General features: G+C 38.2%; 1 protein-coding gene across 4 annotated transcripts in view; it reads right to left on the bottom strand.

The window, feature by feature from the left end:
- The window catches only part of KCNIP4 (potassium voltage-gated channel interacting protein 4), a 1,162,373-nt gene that overhangs the window by 538,032 nt on the left and 608,739 nt on the right, over positions 1 to 15,602 (bottom strand). Inside the window, exon 1 of one of the 4 annotated variants that reach the window (XM_043553515.1) lies at positions 4,132 to 4,326. The exons of the other annotated variants lie outside the window; for them this stretch is intronic. Within the exon in view, the coding sequence (XP_043409450.1) occupies positions 4,132 to 4,231 (100 nt within the window). The 5' untranslated portion in view covers positions 4,232 to 4,326. Of the gene's footprint in view, positions 1 to 4,131; positions 4,327 to 15,602 lie in introns of those variants that run through there. 4 annotated transcript variants of the gene reach the window in all.

Genomic DNA, 15,602 nt, shown 5'->3' with positions numbered 1-15,602 from the left:
ACATACCCACATTTCTGTCAACAGTACAGGATAATTAAGAACTTGGGTTCCAAAAATCCATCTTTGTGTATATGGCTAATACCTTGTTTAGAACTCTTGGGGAAACTTGTATTACAGTATTGCAGATGTATAATAAATAAAGCGAGCTGAATAAGTACGCAAGAAATTCTAATGTGCGTACATTCTACAAAAGACTTAGATTATCAGTTAATTTCTTTTTTTGTCCTTATATTGAAGACCATTACCAATAAAAGTGATTTTTTTTCCAAGTCATGTGTGTGAATGCATTTTTGTAAAATTTTGCCTTTTACTAAGGTTGGTGGTAGGGAGAAGGAAGGTTCTTTCTTAATTCAGTAACTACCTCACCATGATTTAATGCACATTTGGATGAAAAGTAGATATTTTCACAGCCCAGTGTTGCATACAGAGATAATGAAATAGCTTTGCCATTAAAATTTTGATTCAATTTCTCCATGGAATGCGTTAACAGAAAACCACTTTCATTTTTATAGCTGGAAAAGAGGCAATTTATTGTTGTGGGGTATTAGGAGTATTCCAAAGCAACATAACTCGAGCTGCCTAAATTCTTCACTAAGAAGAGGGAGTTTAAAAATTCAAAACACTGGCTTTCTGTGATAGCCTCAAAACTTTGCTCAAGTTAAAACTATTATCTGTATGCATACTGACCTGGTATTAAGATTACTTAAAAAAAAAAAAAAAGGAAAAACTTATGGAAATTTAACTGAATTACAAAAAACCAACAAACAGAAAAAAAACACCAAAACATAAAACTACTGACCTTTGTTAATAAATCATAACACGATGTGTTTATTTGTTATTAGAACTCCATGTAAGATTTGAGAAATTCTATCACAAGGATGCCTAAAATAGCAGTCCCAAATGTCAAAGTCTAGAGCTACAGGAAAGGACATTTCTCTATTCATTTGGAATACAATGAAAATCTCCCTGAGGTATGATGAATTATCCCACTATGGAAGAGGAAGAAAGACCAGTCTCATGGTTGCACTTCATATCAATTACAAAGTAGGCCATTGATACCTATTTCATAAGAAAGGATATGTATTATATAAATGAACAATTTTAATTACCTGATACTCACAAACTTTTTGAAATGGAAAGTTCCATGGAGATTTTCAACTCCAGTTTTCTCAGTTTAGACAACAAAAGACGTAAAGAGGCTTATCCAAGGTTAGAAAACAAGCCTGTGGCAGGGGAGGGGTAAGAATCTGTATTCTTACTGTTGTTTCATTTTCTCATGTTAAATAATGTCACCTGCTAAACGCAACTCTTTTTTTGTTTATAAATATATGCCATGGATGTATGTGTAGCGTTATGTGTTTATGCACATCACACATAGACTGGAACAGAAGGACCCAGGACATCCAGGACCTAATCCCCAGTTCTTCCACAAAGAATGAGAACTCAAAGTACTCAAAGACAACCAAATACAAATATTTCAGACTTTAATGTTACCAATTTATTCTGAAGTCCATTTACTCTCTCTATATTTAAAGCAAGATAGTAACTACATTATGCAGACATAGTATTATATGTGCCCTTGAGAACACAATGTGTGTTGCATATACAATAACACAAAAAGAAAAAAAAAAACTGCATTCTGAATGATAACTACATTGTAGAACAGTTATAACGTTACAAGAAAAGGTTTAATAGTTTAGGGGGAAAAAATCAAAATCATCCTCACAGGGCTTTAAGTTAGGTTCATATTTTTCTACTTACTATTCAAATTTATTTAATAGGACTCTTGAGCAGACAGAACGAAGAAAGGTGAAAGAAATCATTATCCCCAACTTAGGTATGTAAAATGGTGGGCAAGGAAGAAAATTTCTATGTGAAAATAAACCTGGATGAAGTGAGCATCAGTGTTTGTTTCTAAGAAAGCTCTAGAGAATCTGTTAGGAGGCTATTTTGGTATTAAATACTGTTTACCATTTTCATTAATTAATATTGGGCTGTAACTTTAGAGTGTGCACATTCTGATCTATAGATTCACACTATATACAATAAAATATAACAATTCAGTCTATTCATTTGTTTTACATCTCCAGTAAGCAAAGTATGCGGCCAACTTAAATCTTGTTTTGAAGGTTTTTCTGATTCTCACATTCACTTGGGATATAAGTCCTATACAAACTTCGAAATGGAAAGCACTATTACTCTCTGTTTCAGTCAAATTTTACAGATTAAATATAATTCATCCTTCAGGTGGTTATCAACATTTTGCCATTTCAAAATGCTTTCTAAAAACACTGGACACAAATCAGATATAAATTTTTACTGAAGTTTATGACAGAGCACATTCTCTCCATACCATTAGTACAATATTAGCTTGGAAAATGCTGATAGGGTAAAATATAGATAGAATGCAAGAAAGAAACTGTTCATACGAATCAGTACAATTTGGAATGTAAGTAATAAAGAAAAGGAAAAACAAATAATTTCTTAGAGGTTAGAAGCCTTTAGAAGAAGGAAACACCTGGTCTTGTTCGGGAGTGTGAATGTTTGTGCTCCTGAAACAAAACTAATATTACAGTAGATTTCATCCCCAAATCCAGAGTAAAAGCCCTCAACAAAAGAGTTTCAAGAATGGGCACACACCATCTATAAAATCAGGTAAAACAAATCCCTCAATGTGGCTAGAAATACTGACACTATTTCATGTTCCTGTCAGACTCAGAATATAAAACAAAACACAACAAAAAACGTAAACAAACAAACAAACAAACCCAAACTAGTCCATTAAAATGGGAGGTCCCTGTCACATTTGCCAGGTAAAATAACACATAGAAATGAACAGAGAAGCCAAAACAAGTGATTGCTTTTATAACAATGAACAAGATAAAGTCAATTTTAAAGAACTCTCCACACTTCCGGAATTTAGAAATTATCTTCTTTTTGGCACTATGAAAGTTTCCATCACAGAAGGTTCCAAGAAGTATTCTGCAAACTCACTTTAAAATTACTTTAGCAAACCTTGCTTTCCATCATCCCTTACCCCACAAGGAGTTACGGATGTAGGTTTCTGATAACCTACATCAGAGTGACACATATACTGTAATTTGATGTTTGCTATTTGTAAATGTAATCATGTCACATGTAGTAGTCTTTCTCTGGAGGGCTGGATTAGTTGTGGATATAAATACATTTACAACATATTTGCATTTTTGCTCAAGTTTAAAATCTGAAGCAACAAGAATATCAAAGCATAGCCATGCCAAATATCACCCAAGGATGCTTTTGGAAATTGCTCTGACAACTTTAGAGAAACAGTAACTAGCTGTATGCAAACATGCTCTCAAATGTGTTGCGAGCAATAAGAAAACAATAATCTAAATTTACTCCGATTCTCAAAGAAACATTTAATCCGGAAAAAATACAGGCAAGAACACACCTTATTTTTTTAAGAAACAGATGATTGCTAAGGAGAATAGGAGAATGAGCCTCTGATGAATGTAAACAGCAAGACTTGAAATACATTGGCCGTTTGGAATCTGTGTTAAAGTCCTTCGTAAGTTGGGGACTCTTCCCCTTAGCCTCTACGTTGAAATGTGAAAAGGTAATATAAATACTTCTCAAGACAACCTTACAAAAAGCTTGCCATTCTTAGGCTCTAATCTTAAACCATAAGAAATTATAATAAATGTCTATTTCCATTTGATGAATGCATTTGCCTAGCAACAACAACAGCAGAAAAAAAAAAAAAACCCAGACCTTACAACATACTCAAATAAAATTGCTGATGCAATAAAAGGGGATATTAGATTAAACAAAGTCTAACATCAATATGGACTAGATGCTCTCAATATAACAGACATACCAATCAGTAACCTTTAATTTCCTCAATTTTGGTTTCCACATTTTGATTCAAAGTGGTTCTCAGAGTCTTAATGTTCTGCTCTGAAAACATTACTGAAACTTACAAAAAGTTTATTTTATTCATCTTCCCTACTCTGAAAGACCTGCCTGTCTGCCTGTCCATCCCAGAGTAACATTTCTCTGATCTCATTTCAGGTGCCTTTTACATTCGCTTAAGAAATTTTTATTGCAAAACAGAGAATTTTTAGAAGTCACTAAAAAGCACTCCCTTACCTTCTAAACCTGCTTCAATCAGCCCAAACTGTTCCAATAATTTAACAAAAAGCACAATGACGATCAGAACTGCTATCATTTCAAGCCCTTCCAAGTTCATGGTCAGCTAGGTCATGGTCCGACCACAGCCAGTGAGAAGTGCTCCTCTGCCTGGCTTTCTTTGTAAAGCCATTAAACTACATTAAGAAGGCTACTGCCAGAGGAGAAGGGGAGGAGGAGAGGTTGAGAGAGAGAGAGAGAGAGAGAGGATGAGAGAGAGAGAGAGAGAGAGAGAGAGAGAGAGAGAGAGAGGCGAGATGGAGAGGCTGAGAGAAAGGGCGTGAATAAGAGAAATGCATCCATCCTGTCTACTGTAGCAGAGGCCAGAAGTGGCAGCCGGATTAAGTGGGGCCTGTCGGAATTATCGGCTTCCTTGTTATCACTCTTACACAGAGAGACAGTCACGCATGAAGTAACGCGCAGATCACCCGAAGACCCCGAGGTCACCAGGACGGTCCCGAGGAAAGACGACGCGCGGCAGTGATGGCTCCTCGGCTCCAGGACCCGCGCTCCCGCTGGTGGCTTTGTTGGGCTGGTCAGTTGCCTTGGAAACGGAAACTAAGCAAGGGCAGGACTCCCATTGCAGACAGCCACCAAGCTCGGCATCTTGAAATAGGAAGAAAAAGCCTGAAAATGCCGAGAGGTAGAGTGACAGCTTGGATTCGGCTGCTTCAGAAACACTGTTTACTAGTCAGGAAAAGCAAATGTGTGTTTTGCCCCAACTAGCTGAGTGCGGAGAGAAATGGGGCTTTAGAGAGTCGTTCAGGATTTACTTTCTTCTCAAAGAGATGCCTTATGCTAGGACTCGATCTGAGTCATTGTGAACTAATATTCTCACTTGAATAATACCTATCATACTGTGTCAAAGCCTGAGTATAATAAACTAATAAATATCCCTAATATTTGTAAATTTTAGACTTTAGCAGTTATCTTATGCATTAGCCCATCGCTGTTCGATATGACAAAATATATACTTCTTTACAATGTGTACTTCCTATGCTTGTTTTTTTTTAAATTGATTTAGATAAATTTAGAGCCAGAAAAAGTTTGAGAACAACAACCAAAAATCAGAAACAAAACTTTGGCGTTTCTGTCTTTATCTTGCACAATCATTTCATTCCCCTTCCACCCCATTACTGCCCATATAGATCAGGCCCATATAGATCATAGATGAACAAAACTGAGGGCCAAGAAAGAGCACAGAAGGGCAGACAAAAGCAGGACATGGTAGAATTCAGGTGTCCCTACCTACTGGTTGGCTTTTAAGGCAACGTAGTATAATGGTTCAGAGTTTGGACTCCAGAGCCAGAATGCCTAGATCACATGTATTACCCTTTTTAGCTGTGCAACCTTGGACAAGTTACTTAACATCTCCATGCCTTAATCTGCTCATCTGTAAAAAAGGTGATGATGATAGCATCTTTCTCATGGGACTGTTGAGGGACTTAATGAGTAATACTTCCAGAACAGAGAGAGTGTTCAATCACTACCAGTTCTTATTTTTATCACAAGTCTCTCCACGCTCGATTCATACCACACAGGGTTGCCAAAGTAGTCACTCTAGGATGTAGCCCTCATCTTATCATTCCCTTAATCAAACACCTTCCATGGGATTAGTTGCCTACTGAAAAACAGTCCAAGTTCTTTTGAACAGCATCCTGGTCCTTCTGTGATCTGAGACCAGCTGGAAAATCGCACCTCATGGGCACTACTTCTGTATATCAGCCTACATGACAGCTCAGCTCCCTTCTCCCAAACTCACTCTGAGCTTCTCCGTCTCCAGCCTTTGTTCAAAACACGGTATCTATCTGGAAAGTCCTTTCTCTGCCTGTCAAGTTACTAAAACTCTCCCAGAAAACTTCAAGCAGAACTGTAGGAAAGCTCTTCCTTTTTTGTGTGTTTTTACAGTACCTTTTCCTCTTATGATATGTTATATTGCAGTCAAGCACACATCTTCACAATTTAAGAGTAAGCTTCTAGAAGGCAGAAATCATGCCTTCTTTACCTTTATGTTCCTCACATGCCTCCGTGGAAGGCACTTGATAGTTCACAGACTATCAAGTGGAATGGAATAGATACATGTTGGATAACAACAGTCACCATTAATTGGGTAATTACCATATACCAGATCCTTTACATACATTGCTTTTCCCTCTTAGCCACTTGGAAAACAGGCATAATTAGATAAGATTTATAGAGAAGCACTAAGCCTCAGAGAGTTTAAATAGCAGGCTCAAGGTCATACCACTGGTGAGTAATAGGACCAAGATTCAAACTCTGATCGTTCAACTCAAAGCCCAATATTTTTTCCCATTATTCTACACAGCTTTAAAGCAATTAAAAACCCAAACATCGGCACAAATAGTTGTCAGCCCAGAAATGCAGGTTGTACCCAAAATGATCCTTGCAAACTATTCTGTGACATTCTAATTAATCCACCAGCCCCTATAACTTTGCAACATAAGAAGTTTCCAAACTAGTAGTTAAGTGAATTCCTGGACCCTTCTTCCTGCTTTTTCACAGGATTATTATTACTCAAACATTTATCACCTCTGGTCTCCAGAGGGGCTTGTTCTATGTTTTTTCTACCCAAGGGAACCCAGTAGAGCCCTTCAGCTTGCCCTGTAAATGAAAGCCAATGATCAGGTCCTTTATGTTCATATTTAAAATTGATGTCCTGGCAACAAAATCAAAACTACACACGTGGCATTACATCAGACTGAAAAGCTGCTGCACCAAAAAGGAAACCATCAACACATGAAAAGACAACCTACATAATGGGAGAAAATATTTGCAAATCATATATCTGATAAAGGGTTAATATCTCAAAAACGTAAGAAAGTCATACAACTAAATAGCAAAAGAAAGAGAAGATAGAAAAAAACCCAAATAACTTGATTAAAAAAATGGGTAGAAGTCCTGAATAGACATTTTTCCAAAGGAGACATACAGATGATCAACAGGCACATGAAAAGATGCTCAACATCATTAATTACCAGGCAAATGCAAAGGAAGACTTCAGTGAGGTATTACCTTACACCCGTTAGGACAGGCATTATCAAAACGATAAAAGATAACAAGTGTTGGCAAGGATGTGGAGAAAAGAGAACTTTTGTGCACTGTCGGTGGGAATCTAGTTGGTGGTGCCATGATGGAAAACAGTGTGAAATTTCTTCTAAAAATTAAGAATAGAATCACCACATAATTCAGCAATCCCTGTTTTGGGGTACATATCCAAGGGAAATGTAATCAGTTCATCAGCACCTGCACTCTCATGTTCATTGCATCATTACTCACGATAGCCAAGACATGGCAACAACCTAAGTGTCTGTTGATGGATGAATGGAGAAAATGTGATAAGCATGCACACACACACACACACACACACACACACACACACACACACTTTGCCAAGCACTGAGCTAAGCACATTGGCTGTCCTGCCCTCACAACAACTCCTTGAAGAAGATCCAGATTTCATTGTCACAGATGAAGAAACAGAGCCTTGGGAAGAGTTGGTACATTGTTCCATGTCCCAAAGCATCAGAAACCATTCAGGCTGGTAGCTGTATACTGACTTTCAGGACCTTCCCCATGGGAAAGACTTGACAGCAACCAGGTATACACTAAGAACTTGATAAATGCTTCCCTTCACTAACATATAAACATCATTGAGGTAAGTAGCCAACACTTTATTAGGAGCTTTGAAAAGAATGCTTGCCCTTCCTGGATTGATGCAATTTTAGATGCAACTGCCCCAGCCCTGAGAGTGGAGTGGGGAGGGATGGAGATGATGCAGAAGTGAGAGAAGGAAACGCTGGCATGACAATTTGCCAAAAGCTTCTGCATGGCATTCTCTCAAGAAACTAATGAGGAGGGTTACAGGCAGATTCAGTCTCACTGCTTGAAAGAGGGTTCAACAAAACAACGTTGGGGAGTCGCTCAATGTCTACTGTCACACGAAGATTTCCTTGGCCTGGCCCCAGAAAAATAAACACACTTAATTAGAGACACTTTTGCACTTCAGAGCATATCACTAAAGTGCAGTTTATTCAAAATCACCAGTTCCTGGCAGAAATGAACCCATTTCTGCTTTGTTTTCTGCAATATGTCTTTTGGAAGGAAAACAATGTTTCCTTCTAAAATGAGAGATGAGGCTGCCCTTTTGTGAACTAAGGCAGAGAAGCAAGAGATTCTGCTTATTTGTGTTTTTTATTATTGCAGGTTGGGGATGGTATTAACCGGAGGGAAAGGGGAGACAGGCTTCTCCATACCCTAGTCTCAGAGCCTCAATTAGTTGGCCTGGTCAAAACTAAACTTCATTCCATTTATTTCTGATTATTTGTCATTTATTTATTTGTTAGATTTTTGGTCTAGGTACCATACAAGCGTGTATGGGCAATAGAAATCCTCTCCCCTGTCTTTGCAAAGCTTAAAAATCTACTAAAACAAAATTTAGATGATAATAGCTAATATTGTTAGGAAAATCTATTTGACACAGCATAGTGAACTAAGCTCTTTATATGAATTCTTTCACAGCATCCTCATATACACCCTATGAGATGGGTGCCATTTTTGTTTCCATTTTACAAGAGGACATTGAGGAACAGAGGGTTTAGTAGATCATACCAGGAAATATCCAACCCAGGATTTAAACTCAGGGCTGACCCCAGAGATCATAATCAGATAGTGTTTTAAGTATAAATGTAAATAAATAAAATCCATGGCAGCATCTGGTGGAAGCATTTAAGCAAATATGGAAAGTACCACTTAGGTTTGAGTGGCAGTGGGAGGTTGGAGAATGGAATCGAGATCAACTTTACTGCACAGGGCTTACACCATACACATATAAGGTGGTGACTTTTTTTTTTCTTTTCCACAGCAAGGGCAGTCTGCATTGCATGACCCCTGGGGAATAAGACTAGTCTTGGCAGAGAACTTGCCCAGAGCCTGGAAAATACTCAAAGCTAGCCATTTCACTTGTCCCAATGCCCTCATGACATTTCTTCTCTCAGTTTGCAGGCCATCTCCCATTCTGACATGCAAAATGAGCACCCTTTGCCTGCCTCTAACTCATTTCCCTTCTCAGGCAGTTATTTGATCCTCAAGAAGCCTGGCTAAATCCTGTGACTGAGTGAATAGGGAGGATATTTGGATTTTCAAAATGAGCTGAAGTAAAACCAAGCAGCAAGGCATCAAATGAGGAATTTATTTCAGTAATAATGTGAAGGAATAATGACTCACATTCATGGAAGTGGAAGGATAATGCAGAGGTTAGGAGCATGCTTGAGTTCAAATCCCAATTTTGCCATTTTAGAGCTCCATGACTTTGGGCAACTTGCTGAGATGATTCATGCAAAGCACTCAGGACAGACACTGGCACATTGTAAATGCTCATTAAATGGTACCTATTATTGTTAATATTTATTGAGTCCTTGTCACATATCAAGTACTGTTCTTTTTTTTAATTTTTTAAAAAATGTTTATTTATTTTTGAGAGAGAGACAGAGTACAAGCAGGGGAGGGACAGAGAGAGAGTGGGAGACACAGAAACCAAAGCAGATTCCAGGCTCTGAGTTGTTCTCAGCACAGACCAGACACGGGGCTCAGACTCAGGAACTGTGAGATCATGACCTGAGCTGAAGTCCGACGTTTAACCCACTGAGCCACCCAGGATCCCCTCAAGTACTGTTCTAATTGCTTTCCGTGAATTATCTCAATAAATCCACAGAACAACTTAATTAGCTAAATACTGTTATCATTTCTAGCCACGATGTGGATAAAAAGTTATGAGATATCTTCAGGTGAGTTGGGATTCTAAAGAAAACGCACTGCTCACATTCACCCATCAAGATTACCACCATCTTCACCACAAGTAATATAGGAATAATTTATCCATTTATAATGAACTTGGCTTTTAAATAACTCTTCTTAAGAAAATTACTATCCAGGTATCCCTGTTGCAAATTATATATATAGATAATTATATATGTATATATGTATATATATGTATATATATATATAATTATCTCTCTCTCTATATATAATTATCTATCTATATATATAGTTATATATATAAATACACACACACACACACACACACACACATATACACACACACACACACACACAGCATTGAAATAACTTTCCTGGGCACTGGTTTTTGACATCTTAGTCACCTTCCCTTCTGGAACACTCCACATAATGAACAGATACAGTGATGTGTCAGTGTATCATCAGACTACAGACTCTACTCAGGTTCAACTGTGTTTTCTAAGGGTTCTGTCATCTGCTGAGGAAATTCCCCTTCAAGGACATATTCTCCTCCGTCAGCCTCATCAACTCCACCGATGTATCACACTCAACATTCCATGATTAGGCAATATCCTCAGTGGTTAAGAAGCAACATTATACCAGGCTTCACCAGACAACGTTGACCTCAGGATGAATAGCAGAAGCAATCTACTAAGTGGCTGAAGGTAGTTAAAAGGAGGAACAATAGGCAGTGATTCAGAAACACTGTGAAGCTGTACTTTAGCGCATCTTTACAGGACTGAAGGTAAATGGGGGAAGTTGTAAATAGTAGTGATATTACTCTCTCTCCCATTCTAACCTCTTTTTTTTTCCTTCCCCTCCCCCATGAGAGCCAAAGCATAAGAGACTGTTAAAAACTGAGAACAAACTGAGGGTTGATGGGGGTGGGAGGGAGGAGAGGGTGGGTGATGGGTATTGAGGAGGGCACCTTTTGGGATGAGCACTGGGTGTTGTATGGAAACCAATTTGTCAATAAATTTCATAAAAAAAAGGAAAAGCAGCATAAAAAAATAGTAGTGATATTATCCAGCAATGGCAAGAAAGAACAGGGAGCTGCTATATGTATATATTAACTGGTGGTACTCAAAACTTAGCGTGCATCAGAATTACTTAGAGATCCTCTTAAAAGTGAATCCTCATGGGGTGCCTGGGTGGCTCATTCAGTTAAGCATCTGACTCCAGCTCAGGTCGTGATCTCAGGGTTTCTGAGTTTCAGCTCACATCAGGCTCTGTGCTGACAGCTCAGAGTCTGGAGCCTGCTTCAGATTCTGTGCCTCCCTCTCTCTGCTCCTCTCCCGCTTGTGCTTTCTCTCTCTCTCTCTCTCTCTCTCTCTCTCTCTCTCTCTCTCTCTCTCTCTTTCTCTCAAAAATAATAAACTTAAAAAAATTAATCCTCAGACTTTCCCCAGAGATTCTGATTTAGTAGGTCTTGGGTACAGCCCATGAATCTCCTTTTCAATCAAACATTTCAATGATTCTAATGCAGGACTTCTCTGGACCACACCATGAGAAACACTGCATTAATCTGCTCAAACACTCTCACCCTGTAAGTAACACAGCCTCCAGGAAGACATTTCCCCAGCTTATTAAAAACTAGCCGCGACTCACACCTTTCACAAATTCGTCATGGTTAAGAATAGATAGGCGCTCCATCAGTTTCTCAAACTTCTCTACAAAGTTTGTTCTTCTACCAGAAGTAAGATATTTTTAAATCGTTTGTGAACAGATACACGTTTCCATTCCATGTTGTCAAAGTATTGTTTGATGACTCATTCTCTGAATCCATCGCAAGTTTCTTTCACCAGGGAGCTTCAGATGCCACGTAAATGGAGAGAGGATGATAAACCTTTTCACGCTTCTCTGCGTTGCTACGTATCCTAGTTCCTTTCTTCAATCTACCCCTAAACATCCCTCTTTTAGCTCCAAATGCAGGCACCTAAGTGAGGGACAAGACTGAGACACAGTCATCTTAATAACCCAGCAAAGTGAAATAAATAGCAATTGATGGATGCCGATGTTCAGAAGCGTGAAGCTGATTTAGATAAAGTAGATATTTTAGTTGGAAATCTAATAAAAAAACAAAACAGCAGCCACATGGAGCCTCTTCCCATAACTCCACTGTGGATAATCTTTATCTAGATCAATACTGTAAAGTAACAAAAGACACAAACTTGTCTGATGCTTAACTCATTTATTAAGAAATTATCTAAGTCTCAGATAATTGAAACAGGATTATTTATGTGATCATTAAACCCGGGGCAATTTCTACAGATTTTAGCCCTGCTTAACGGAAATCTTAGCGGAGATATATATTTAGCCAGATTTCATTCCAAATATTATTCCTTCCAACAAATTATTCCTCATTGCAGTTGATATGTTGTATTTCTTCACAGTAATAGAGTATAAAAATGGTTTGTCATTTTCTTTCTCTGCACCAAAGAAATAAAAATATGAAAAATAATACACAACAATTTCCTTGACAATTATTCATGTTACTTTTATGTTGTAGTTTAATTACTAAAAACTCCAACTTAATTACTTTTTAATAACCTTGCTTTTAAAAAAGAATATTTCAAATACAATAGCCATAATATTTATATCATGCTAGAACCAAATTTTGCGCAATAATCAAGTGTATATTTCATGTGAAACACACATACAGCCTTGCCATTAGTAGGACCACACTGAAAAGAAAAATTATCATCAACGTAATGGATATATAGCTTCTTAAATAACAAAATGACGCCAAAGAATGAAAGATTAACTTTTATAGATAACTGAATGCACACTATGTTAAACGTATATATAGCCATCAACAGATTAAAACTTTTTTGAAGGGTCATCAAAACAAGTCAGTCAAGGGGTGGGCTCACCCCACCCCACTGGGCCTGAACCCAGGCTCAGTGGGTTAAGCTCTCAAGACTTGATCTCAAGGTCTTAAGATCAAGCCTTTGGGCACTGTGCTGAGCTGCCCCTTCCCAACTTGTACCCCTGCACACGTGTGCATGCATGTGCATACAACCTCTTTCTAAGAAAAAAAAAAGTCAGTCAAGCAATACTTGCTGGTTTTGAGGACAGCACCTCTCTGAACTGTGCCATTAGTACATGCATGTAGTAGGTTTCCACTGCTGAATGGTTAATGATTACAAACTGACTTAGACCAAGACAAATTTATATCTCACAGTTCTATGGATGAAGAGTCTGATCATGGGTTATCTGAGCCCTCTACTCAAGCTTAAATTAAAGTTTAAGCTGAGGCTATGATCATATCTGAGGCTCTGTCGGGATCTGCTTTGAGACCACTGGTTGCTCACAGAATTCATTTCCTTGTGGATGCATGACTGAGGTCCCTGTTTTCTTGCTAGCTGTAGGAAAGGGACCACTCTCAGCCCCCAGACACTGCTTTTGGTTCTTTGCTCTCTCTACAACATGGCAATTTGCTCTGTCACCACTAGTGGGAAAATCTCTCTTATGTTTCAAATCTTGCTGACCTCTTTTCAAGGATTACTCAGTTAGATTAGGCTCACCTGTGATAGTCCCTCTTAGGATGATAAAATTCTCTTAATCCTCTTCCTCTTCTGACCTATCCACAGTCTACATTGTTGTCAGAGTGATAGAAGCATGTTATTCTCTGGCTTCAATTTTCAGTAGTATGTCACTGACTACAGAATGGAATCCCCAAACCATAGCAAGGCCCACAAAGTCCCTCCCAACCTTCTGAGGAGCTCTCCCGCCTCATCTCCAGACATATTTTCTTCACGCTCTGTGTTCAAGTCATGCTGAACTATTGCTGTTGCCAAACTCTCAGGCCGGTTTCTCTAATCCCTCCCTTTTCCTTCGGAGAAATTCTTTTCCATCATTTAAGAATCAGCTTAAATGTTTTCACCTGAGTGGAGTCTCTCACAAGTCCCTTCCTTAACAAGATTGATCCCCTTCTTCTTTCTGCTTTGTACTTAATTATGATCCTTTCAAGGTTTATTAGCTGGTTGACATAACTATCTCCTCTATGAAACTATGAGTGCTTGAGAGGAGGGATCATATCCATCCTTCTGTACTCAGTACTTATTCATGTGCTTGGGATACATTGGTTGATCAGTAAAAGTTATAGCAAAGAAAGGAGGATAGGAGGAGAGGAAGGAAAGAAGGAAGAAACAAATGGTATGCTACCTGTAGGGCAGGATTTAAGCCACACGCATAAGCCTCCAACAAAGAATCACCATATCTAGAACCCCACCGTTAATGATTTACTTTTTTCACATTAAGTATTCCAGGTGTCCTAAAAAGAACTTAAATGGCAGAAAAAAAAATTAATCTCTCACACCTTGGCATGAAAAGAGTTTCATTCATCACATCTGTGCAGGAAAAGTGAGACCACTGGAAACCTGACAACTTGATGCCTGATGACACTAATGCATGAAGAAGGAGATATTTTAAGAACCAGTCTCTTAGCAAGTATGAAGCTCATCCAATGGAATAGCTAGGCAAATTGGAAAATTCTTAGTGATTCTAAAACCATCCGGAGGTTTAAGACAATCACTGATCCACAAAATTGTGCCTTTTCCCCATTTTCTATTAAATTTTTACTGTATTGAACATTCAAATTTGTTTTCTTGAAATAATTATTTACTGGCCACTACCCTCACTTCATTGATGCAGCCTCCCAAACTTTTAAAGCAACTCTATAGTGGTCAGCTTCTGAACTGGGAATGACTAGCTTTCATATATTCCCTTTCTTTAGGACCCCCCCCCCCTGCTTCATGTGGTACTCTCCAGGATAACATCAGTTTGCTCTTGTGATCTGTGCAGGCCTTCACTCTTTGTGGATGGCCAACCATTCTGGAGACACTGGAAAGGTGGCTCAGGCTTCTTGTGGGATGGAAATGTTTCTCATAAGCAAGAAGAAAAATTTGCATCTGGTCTACGTACTGAGTATTCACACTGCTTTTACAATATCTTGAATTTGGTCAAACTCAATTCAGATGCCAACAGTCCCTTTTTCATAATTTTTAAACCCTAATGATTTTAACATAAAATTAATCAACACATTTTTATTAATGAGCATGTGAGTCATTCTGATTATTTAACATATAACCATAAAAATATACTTGCTATTCAGTGACAAAAAACCACTTTTAATCATTTTTATATGACTCTTTTTCCTTTGGAAGGAAAACACACACACACACACACACACACACACACACACACACACACTAATATTCGCGGAAGAAATCAAATAGGAAAATAAATATTTCCATCAACCAGGTTTTTTTTAACAATTAGATAATTTCAACAACCTGAAAAATAAGCAAACATCCATTCTTATTATACATATAAAGTGAAAGCTCTAACTATAAAAGATATCAAGTAAGTGCCAGTATGTGTGAGTATTCACTATCAGGACTTGTGAATCCAATGGCGTCTCTACCCTTCAAAGAAGCCGTGTTGGGAAGTTATGCAGTGCTTCTAATGATGCTGCCCTTGCTCAAATATTTTGGAACTCCCCTTTGGGGAATTCCCTTTAAATTCTGGCTGCCATCAGGCCCAAACCTTTCAATCCTCTGCATCAGTGAAAATGAGAACAGATGGCATTTTTAGAGCCATATCTTATTAGCAAG

Source organism: Prionailurus bengalensis, chromosome B1, assembly GCF_016509475.1.
Source record: "Prionailurus bengalensis isolate Pbe53 chromosome B1, Fcat_Pben_1.1_paternal_pri, whole genome shotgun sequence".
NCBI classification, from domain to species: Eukaryota; Metazoa; Chordata; class Mammalia; order Carnivora; family Felidae; genus Prionailurus; species Prionailurus bengalensis.
The sequence above is the reverse complement of the archived record's forward strand: the minus strand, read 5'-3'. Positions and strand labels throughout refer to the sequence as shown.